At 34.2% G+C, this 10,851-nt stretch overlaps 1 protein-coding gene across 1 annotated transcript; it reads right to left on the reverse strand.

Moving 5' to 3' along the window:
* Positions 1-5,129: 5,129 nt before the first annotated feature.
* On the reverse strand, positions 5,130-7,288 carry LOC139518432 (uncharacterized). The gene is made up of 3 exons (XM_071309973.1): positions 7,084-7,288; positions 6,540-6,672; positions 5,130-5,367 (listed from the first exon to the last, which is right to left on the reverse strand). The coding sequence occupies exons 1-3, from the start codon at positions 7,236-7,238 to the stop codon at positions 5,161-5,163; spliced, it is 495 nt and encodes a 164-aa protein (XP_071166074.1). The 5' UTR covers positions 7,239-7,288; the 3' UTR covers positions 5,130-5,160.
* Between the last annotated feature and the right edge of the window lie 3,563 nt (positions 7,289-10,851).

The raw sequence follows: 10,851 nt of genomic DNA on the forward strand, positions 1-10,851 counted from the left end.
AATTGGTAAAGTTTATCAAAATTAAAAATTAAACGGCCGAAAAAAATACTCGGACAGAGCTGATACTACTATGATATGTACTATATGTACATGTAATATAAGTGACTTCGTTTTTTATCGGATATTTTTCAACCGATTTCAACATTGATAGTAAAAAAATATTCTATCATGAAGAACGTTGAAAGTAAATGATATGAAACTCCGAAATCTTATATTAATTTATAGGACTACCATTCCAGACCCTCGCTATTCAGTCATATAGATTTACACTGACAATATACTGAATTTATTAGGTATTTGCTTTTTAAAATGACAAATAAAAACCCAAGGCATTGAAGAAGAAACAGCAATTCTTTTTTCATATATAATCATATATAAAATATGTATTTATTGTTAACTTGTTCTCGTCCTGAACATGCATGAAATATTTGCCACTGGACGTTGAACAACTCGACTGAAAAATCAATCAATCAATCAATCATAACGATCGGCACACTTTGATTGTCAACGGAATAACGCATGCATTATATCCACTGCAGTGAGTGATCCAGGGGAGGGTTCAGGGGGTTGGAAGTTTGGAACCCCCTTTTTTGGACGATTAATGCATTTGAATGGGGACATATGCATGGTTGGAAACCCCTCCTCCTTCTACTGGGCTGAACCCCCTTTTAAAATGGCTGGATCCGCCGCTGCACTGCATAACACAACTACTTATAATCTGTTCCTCTCATTTATTTACCAATAATAGCTAATATTTCATAACACAAAGTATATATGTACGACTCGAAACTCGGTGTGCGATGGGGACGCTGAGGCTCGATCGATGGTCACGGTGAAGTGCGATGGTCCGTTCGCTGATGTGCAATACACCTTATCGCTAATCCCGGCTGACCCGGCCGCTTGAACTTTTGACGCACACAACAATCACTTTTCCATTGTGAAGTCAGATATTTTGCTTTATGACGTCAACATTTAACGGGAACCTGTGCAATTTCCATTAATGGCGGACAGATAGCGACAAGGTGTATGGTCTATATGCCGCTTTGTTTGAAATATACAGATCTAGACGTGTTAATATTCATTTGTTTTATAGATATATATGGTATATGAATTGTGTATGCATGTCCTTAGTTACATATGCATTCTAAATCACTCTCCGTATTCCGTAGTTTATTGGCCCCTTATTAATTAAGAAACCCGAAAAACTGCCGCTCTACAGCAACACAAAATGTATCGTCGACCTAAAGCAAACAAACTTCCTTCTTCCAGTGACGCATTGAAATCAAACGTTAATTTGTTATTGTTTGTAACCAAATTGATTTTTCGATTTTATTCAGATATCTGCAGACGATTTCCGTCCAAAACGTTTCGAAACCACAAACATATAAGAACTTTAAACTGACAGTCTTTGAAATTGAAAATTACGAATTAAAATTTGAACGTGGCCAAATTTTGATGAGGATGAGACGTTACTAAGTTGTAAAACTTGTGTCCGATCCATTCGTTATTTTGAACAATAAAATATGTTTAAACTAAACGAAAGTGTAGAAGAAAAACTATGCATATTTAATTTTGCTAAAATCAATAAAGCGAAACTGAATTCCATTTTATCTTTGATTGCCCTTTGTATACATGCATATATATTGAATGTCGTACGTATTTTGGTGAACTTTTAATTGAGGAAAATTTCTCAGATTCGAATCACACTGAAAAATTGAACTTTTCAATGACTTTTCACTAAAGAAAATGAGCAAAAATATATAGTTCGGACAATTCCCATAAGACGTCATGTGCAGTTGTGGCTTTAAATACCAATTTAACACCTTACAAAAGAGTTGTTATAATTTTCGACGAGTACGATCACACACACATACGCACTTATCATCAACTCAAATCAAATATTTTATTATTCCAATCAAGGTCCAACAGAGGGCATTTACAATTAACAACTATGATAGTTTAAGCAACAACCATAAGACATTATACAGTATTTAAAACTACCCGTTCAACTGAACCAATTAAGAGCCTAAACGCAAATAAAGAAAAAATGAAAAATGGTAAAAAGCTCTTCCTTGTTCTATATGACATAAGCGTTCATCGAGTTCCAACCAAAATGAGAAGAATCTGTTTTACGTTGTTTATTTTGATTTTAGTCTAGGCTAGCACACATCCACAGAAACCACACGAGTATCTCAGATAGTTTAATTATAAGCATGGCAGGGCCGTAACTACCTATGAGGGAGGGGAGGGAACTGCCTCCCCTGAATTTTCTACACCAATTTTTTTTTATTGAAGTAATAAAATGAAATATTGACAATGAGAACTTGAATTTATATTTTAAACAACACAAGTTTACAGTTTTAACAGTGTTATCATGATACGTGATATATTTGTCCTTTTTCTGGATTTTTGATCGAAAGTGAACCGTTTCAGTATTTATTTTTTGGTTTTTTTTTCGTGTGGCCGTCCGTCTGTTATTCAGTATTCGTACGAGATCACATATGAACTTTGCTTCCGACAATTTTGAATAAAACTTAACTATTCACATTTATTTAGGGGCTCAATTAAGCAGAGAAAGTTCCCTTTGAATTGTGAATTCTTTTATGATATCGGAAATTCGTCACCAGCTGAATCAGATGTTGGGTGATTTTTTTAACTGCGTCTCCCGATCGTACGAGAACATTATGGTCAATGCCTTATTAGTTAAACAATCCCATTCGTTGTAGCAGTGACTTTCTATAGTAAGTATATATAATACTAGACTGTATTGAAAGTCCCTGGTTTTAGTTATATACATGTCTGTTCAGCTTTCAACAATATAGAAATTCAAGGTCCTCGATAAAAAAAAATTATCTTGCGTTCTATGATCTTGCTTTATATGTTTTTTTTAACTTACTAGTTTGATTTCTAACAAAAGTATCTTTAAATACAGATAATAATTATTTGCATAAAAATTGCTTCCAGGATCCACAATTACTGATGTTTCTTAAAGTAAGGAGATCGAAGGAAAACGGGTCATTTTTAGCCATATTGAGAAAAAGAATCCGCGGTCACAATGTATTTAATGTTAATAATTATAGGCCAAAGTACGGCCTTCTAACGGAGCCTTGGCTTACCCCGAACAGAAATCTCAGGTTGTTTTTGCATACAAATTGTTTCCAGGTTCAAGCAATACCGATGTTACTTAAAGTAAGGAAATCCAAGGAACACGGGTCATTTTGAGCCATTTTACTGAGAGAGAAAAACGGCAGGGGGCTGTGTCCCCAAACCCCCTGTCTTTGGGATCTCAATCGGCGGTCCCCAAACCTCTGCCTCCCCTGAATTCGAACCCTAATTACGGCCCTGCATGGTACCTTTGAAAACTATGATAACCAAATGATAGCCCTTCCATGTTTTCAAGCAATTTCTGTTTAAAACAATGTCATAAAACTATGAAAATTTACAATTTAAACGTGAGAAAACTATATTGACATATATAACTATGACAATATCATATACAGGTACTTATTTCATATATGACTAAATAATTACATTATAGACAAAATTATGACAATGTACATATCATATAGTCTACACTATGACAATGTCATATAATTTGAAACAATGTCAAAACTTGTTCAAGCATCAAACACGTCAACCTTTAAAAGGTAAGATAACAAAAATCCCAAAATCCGAGCGAAATTCTAAACGGAAATTCCCTTAGCAAATGTCAAAATGAAAAGCTCAAACACATCAAACGAATTGATAACAACTGAATTGAAGGCTAAATCAATAGACTATAACGCCAGTTTGCCAAACCTTTAAGTTAAAATTTCTTCTTAACGGCCTTTAGTGAACAACATCCAACCCCTCAAAAAAGCAAGATGGCATCGAGTATTTAGGGTAAATAGTTCCTATGGACGAATACTGTTACATGTAATGCAGTACAAGCTAATCTTTATTTGTCACCTAAATATGTTTCAATGACATTTTTGTATAATTTCTGTATTGTACCTTCGATATTCATTCACTTAGATACACGGAATTAACTGAAACTCGTAAATCGATACGTTTCCTTAAAAATCAACATTAGCTTGTACTGCATTACATATAACAGGATTCGTCCATACCAATTTTGAACAAATACAGTCATCTAGCAGGCCTCAAGATTTTTTGGAAAATTTAGTGTCACCACAAAAACCGGTTTGGCCACAACATAACAATTTCAAGTTTGTTTACATGTATGTATATGTTAAGTATGTTCAAATAAACATATGTTCCCACAGTTAAGGACTTTATTCATCTTAGGTTGAGAAATAGAGGCAAAGTTTTGATGTTTATGCAGTGTCCTATTTTTTTACTTTAGTTGAACCTTCATGACACTCGTCGTGGTGAAGAAAGGCGATGTAATGATAGCTGTACATGTGTTCTTACATATTCGATGTCCTAAGTGAGTTTCTTAATGTCAAGTTCTTATATCAAATAACATTCCCTATTTTAAAAGTATGATCTTATAGAGTTCAAGAAGTTGTTAACCGTTACCATCTTGAGACGTACTTAAAGAAAATAAAATGATTTGCTTGAATGTACTTTCTGTCGAGAATTCTGTTTAATATGCTAAGATAAACATGATCAATATCAGACTTCGGTGGTCTTAAATTTCTGTATAACAGAATCAAATAGAAACTGTTATAAAAGAGATTCATAGCGATCAATACATTTCATACTTTCTTGTCCTTTGTACTCATGGTAAGGGAGCTACCATTTGATTTTTATGGGGGGGGGGGGGGGGGGGGGGGGCTAGGAGGAAATTTGAAAAAATAGGCAGGACAGGAGTTTTGAGTAAAAAAAAAGGCAGGATGAGACACTTGCAAAAAAAAAAAGTCAGGATAAACTAAAAAAAAAAAAGGGCAGGACCGAACAGAGTGAAAAATAAAAAGGCAGGACAGAGATTACAGCTAAAAAAAAATGCAGGACAAAATTTTTCATCCTAGCCCCCCCCCATAAAAATCAAATGGTAGCTCCCTAATTACTGCAGGAGACGGTGTATCACTTGTTCACATCGCTACATCTTCACGTGAAAACACATACAGCCATTTCAATTTCTTGCAGGCAAATTAAAACCAAAACAAAGAAAATAGACAAAAAGCTAGAATTAACGTATTTTACTTAAAGAAAGTATTAAACAATCAACCAATCCAATAAATAGAACCAGTAGTAAGTCATGTGATAGCCTTCCCTGGAATCCCCAACAACACATCCGGGCAATAGTGATGGCAGATGCTCCGTCATCTTGGTAGGAACCAGATATGTTCCATTCCATGGTATATCGCACGCTGGAGGAGATGCATCTACTATGACGGAGGAATGAAATGTTATATGTACGGACTGAAAAGAATAGCATATGTAGATAAATGAAAGTGTCCTATAAAATGGCAGTTATGTCTAAATATATTAATACTCCCTGTAATAGGTTTAAGGCTATTACATATCAATTGTTTATATAGTATTTCAAAGTTTTTGTAATTACATGTAAAAGGTATTTTTTCCAACATGCATGATTGTAATATACACAAAAAGCTTAGTAGTGTATTAACTCGAAAACTGGCCGAAGACTTTTTGGGGGCTCCTGGGTATAAATCCAATTTTTTTTTCTAATATAGGATTTCGCTATATTTTTTTTATAAATGAACTTTATCATATACTTGAAAGAAAAATGAAATAAAAAAATGGGGTCACCGTTCATTTAAGCTCACAGACTGCCTGCGGAAGAAGCATACATTTTTGTTAATGTCATTTATTTCTGTTGAACTTATAGGAGAAATAGAGGTAATATCGAAATAAAAAAATAACCTAATTACAGAAATTGCTTAAATTTTACAATTATTTAGTTTATGTACAGCTTATTTGAAAACAATAATAAAAAATATAGGTCACCGATGAGTTAAAAAAGATATGTCAAATTTAATGCCAAAATATGGCATTTTTGCACAAAAGGGAGATAATTTGGAGCTTTTTCAATGATATAAACATTTTAAAAATCATCTGGGGCCAAACCCAATTGATTTTTTGGGTTGATGTTTGTACCATATCATAAATTAATAACTAATAATGTAATAAATAAAATTTGTAATGAAAATATAAAGGTTTGATTTTGGAAGTTTTGGTCCCAACAGTTTAATTTGTAACGGCTATTGTGGTCCATTTTTCATACTTTATAACAGTACTTAATAGTTAAAACTGGGGGTGATCTCAGGTGCTCCGGAAGTGTAAGCAGATTCTGCTCCACATGTGGCACCCGTCGTGTTGCTTATGTTATTACAAATCGGGTAAAAAAGTCTAACTCGGTAGGTCACAAGGGAAGGGTATTGTAGTTTCGACATCAAGAACATATCCGATATCATCTGTGAAACGTTAACGGTTATATGCCATAACGGTCAACCTACTAGTTATGGCGTAAACGTCAGCCTTTTAATGTGTTATAATGAAATTGAAATTTAGGACCACATTTTGACAAAACTTGTCCTTGGAACATTATACTTCTTATTGAATAAATTTACCATTAAGCTGTAGCCATCCGTGGCCGGTTGAACGCTGAATTCAAGTGGCCCATGATCACATTTACCAACCGGTATAGATTGTGATTTCTTCCCAGGAACAACAGCTGGTGTTTTAACGGTATGTATGCAGTCGCTGTAAAGTAGTGAACTATTATTATTTACCAAAAGTTTATGCAAGTATGCAAGGTATATATGCGTTTAAATGTAAGAAAAGAGAAAAAAAATTTTTTATTCTTATGAGTACAATTGTTTTAATTATCAGGCATCAATTAGTAAAAGACACAAATATTTAATATGAGAAGTTATATTGTCTGGGTTCTTGGATCACTGCTCAACAGAAGACTACGCAAAGAAGAAATATCACGTTATGGTCGGGTGTCATGACTTTTACTGATTGATTGTTGCTTGCTTAACGTCCATTTTCAAAAATCTCATGAATATTCAGGACGAAACTACAAAAGTTGATGACGTATTGTCAACGCATTATTGAGTACCTGTTGTATTCTATTAAATCCAAGAAAAGAAAAGTCAAATTTAAGCTTACCCCCAAGTGTCGTTTACTGTGAGAAGGAATGTTACGCTATTGACCTTTTGAATTAACTTTTCAGCTTCATTTTCGCTGTCATTAGGTGAGGATGATGATGACTGAAGAGTCCTACACACAAATATATGCAGTAAGAGATATGGAAGGAATATCATGGCATTCAGTTATCAAACAAACGACCTTTGACAAAACTTCAATGACAAGACAGATAAGATAAGTATGTTATGATTTACCTGTCTTATATAACAGGTACCAACAGTTTAATAACCTGAAGGATAGAGATCCGAACAACAAACAAGAAAAGTTTCCGAATACCGAGGGGTTTGAAGTCTATTTTTGATTGTGCTTTAAAACGGCTGCAGAAGAAAATCTTTCCATTGAATTAACGACAATGATATGATGTTAGGGACCAGTCATTTCATTTTCATTGGACAGTTTGTTTTCATTGAACATTTTAGAAGTAAAAAACACTTTGCAAAACTGAGTTTCAAACATAAATTCCGGTATTTTATTGAAAGAATTGATTGTGCCCATTCACACAAAAGATAAATGGTTGGTACCTAAAAAATAATTTTGAAATGAAAAGAATAGGAAAGAAAAACTCAAAGTAGGTATGATGCATATGTCAAGATAACTGAACAGACACGTTAGTTATCTATTCTAAGCGTTAAAGACGAACCCCCAATTAAAACACAAAATTCAAACAGAAACTGTAGCGTTTACATCCATTCGCGTTTTGAGCAAACTTCCACCCTATCGACGAAGAATTAAAATGGATCGTATTAATGTAAAAAGCTGGACTGATTTTATTTTGTGAAATTTTCCCAACTGACCCATTAACCATAAAAAATCTCTATGAGAACCAATGAAACCAGCTGAAATAACATAAATATTTGTATTCAGTAACCGAGATCATTTGTCCTTGGGTGGTCACTTGAATGTTAGATGCGATTACTAGTATTAAATGACTGAGTGAATAGAGGTACTGGCTACGATTATGTTGAAACGTCACAATAACAAAAAAGTTATCATTACGCTGGAAACTAATTTCTGGAATGCAAGGTTAGGTTCGGAACCGATTTAATTACAAACGTAATAGTAATATTTGTTTATACAGTTACATCACATGCCTTTATCCCTGTTTTTTTTTATCTTTATACTTTAATTTAACACAAGGTAACTATAACTCCTATGAACATTTAAAAGCCAGAATTGGTATCTTCAACGTACACATACAGTTATGTATTTGAGAAATGTCACCCGGTCGCGAACTTCTGTTATATTTCGATTTTGCAGTTGTCTATCTTAATGTAACGTGTTACGTCGAAAATATGCATGCAAAATTATCTATGAAATGGTGTATAGCACGCCTATTCCTATTTTTGGAATTTTTCGTAACAGGCCTTCCAAGTATTGCAACCGCAAATATCTCGTCTTCCCAAGAAATCTCCTTCGGTTTCATTGCGTTTTTGTAACGTTAGATAAAAATAAAAACATCATAGATACCATGCATGATAAAAAAAAAAATGTACACCAGATGCATCTTTCGTCTTCAAAAGACTCATCAGTGACGCTCGAATAAAAAAAGTTTTGAAAAGTCAAATAGAGTCGAAGTTGAAGAGCACTGAAGACCCAAATTTTGAAAGGTTTACCCTCATCGCTGTCATAATACTTTGACCAAGTTACTCCAATTACCAATTTTCGTTTGATGACACATTTAAATACTTTGGATGCGTTTGAATAAAACAAGATTTTTGAGAGAGGAATTTGTTAAAAAAAAAAAAGAGGGACGAAAGATACCAAAGGGACAGTCAAACTCATAAATCTAAAACAAACTGACAACGCCATGGCTAAAAATGAAAAAGACAAACATACAAACAATAGCTAGTACACATGACACAACATAGAAAACTAAAGAATAAACAACTCGAACCCCACCAAAAAACTAGGGGTGATCTCAGGTGCTCCGGAAGGGACATATCCGATATCATTTGTGAAACGGTTATTCCATAACGGTCAACCAACTCGTGATGGCGTCCGTAAAATTTACGAAGGGATGACTTCAACTTCACCATTTGGAACTCTTGGTTTAATAGCTTCCTTGGGAGCAGCAACCCTCTATCAAGAAAATCATGATAGGAAATGCAAACACGAGAATATCGTATCAATTGGGAGATATATACCCCGTATGCAGGTGCTGCTGGAATGTTGCTACTTAGAAATGGAAAGTTCACAACTGGAAAGCTGAAATCATCTCTTTTGTCGTAAAGTTTTGTTTTCAGCCGACCCTCATTAAGTGACTTTTCACTTGCTAATAAACAGAACTAGCCAGTTACGTCGCTCCGATCTTAATCATTATTTACAAATTTTCAATGGAGAAAGGAAATATCACCATTGACTGGCGCACTGTTTTATATCACCCCGGCATATAAGATATGCCAGACATACATACCAGCTAACTTTTGGCCAATATCCCTATCATGTATCTGTTAAAAATTAATAGAACATATCGTCACCAGTCACATCATGAAACAGCATGACGAGGCGAATAATAGCATTTATCTTACCTCCTATGCATTTCTAGGAATATGATTGGTTAACAGCTTCTGCGTGCAGACCGTGTTTATTCCATATTAGGTTAGTAGGGAGGCGGGGCTTATTTCAATACACGGTTAGTAGTGAAGTTACGAATTTGGCATTATTTGATTATTTAAATGTATTGAAAGTTCTGTTTAATATTTTTATATCAAGGTTGTTGATATTAAATTGTTATTGTTGACATTATTTTTTGTGTGCAGACCAACGGAAGTAGGTTTTTTTTTAAATTGAAAACTTGAACACTTTTATATAAAATGAGAAGATGTGGTAATATTGCAAATGAGACAACTCTAGTCTAAATTCAATAAATAAAGATAGTTGGTAAGATAAATTCGTTACATAGTATGTTAGTGCCCCAATACGATATATACGGGTCAGTGAATTCCATAAGGAATACACCTATCTATCTCACCCTATACGGAATTTACTGACACCGTATATATCGTATTAGGTCACTAACACACTATGTAACTAGTAATACACTCTACAATATAACTTTAGGAGTAAAAGCTCAAGCAAAACACAACCTCTTAATGTATCGAGGATAACACATCTTGAATACGGAAAATAATCAGATCTGCTAATACTGAACAATTCAAAAGCTTTTGGCAAGGTATCCCACAATTAACTAAGACTACATCATTATGAAATCCGAAATTAAACAAACAAATGGATAAACCAGCAGAACCAGGGAAGAAGTTGTTGAACACAGGCACTTTATTGCCTTTGAAAAAGAATCCTATACATAAATATAGGAAGATTTGGTATGAGTGCCAATGAAACAACTCTCCATTCAAGTCACAATTTATGAAACTTTACGACAAAAGAGATGATTTCAGCTTTCCAATTGTGAACTTTCCATTTCTAAGTAGCAGCATTCCAGCAGCACCTGCATACGGTGTATATATCTCCCAATTGATACGATATTCCAGTGCTTGCATTTCCTATCATGATTTTCTTGATAGAGGCTTGCTGCTCAATAGGAAGCTATTCAATCAAGAGTTCCAAATGGTGAAGTTGAAATCATCCCTTCGTAGATACTTTCAATTAAGATTTACTGCATAACAAGTTTTAGTTGGGTAGACTACCGAGAAATCGAAATTTAACGTAGGTTCGCGACCTGGTGATATTTTTCAAAAATGAGAGTTAAGTACCTTGTTAAAATAGAAA

This window comes from Mytilus edulis, chromosome 4, assembly GCF_963676685.1.
Source record: "Mytilus edulis chromosome 4, xbMytEdul2.2, whole genome shotgun sequence".
In the NCBI taxonomy this organism is placed as follows: domain Eukaryota; kingdom Metazoa; phylum Mollusca; class Bivalvia; order Mytilida; family Mytilidae; genus Mytilus; species Mytilus edulis.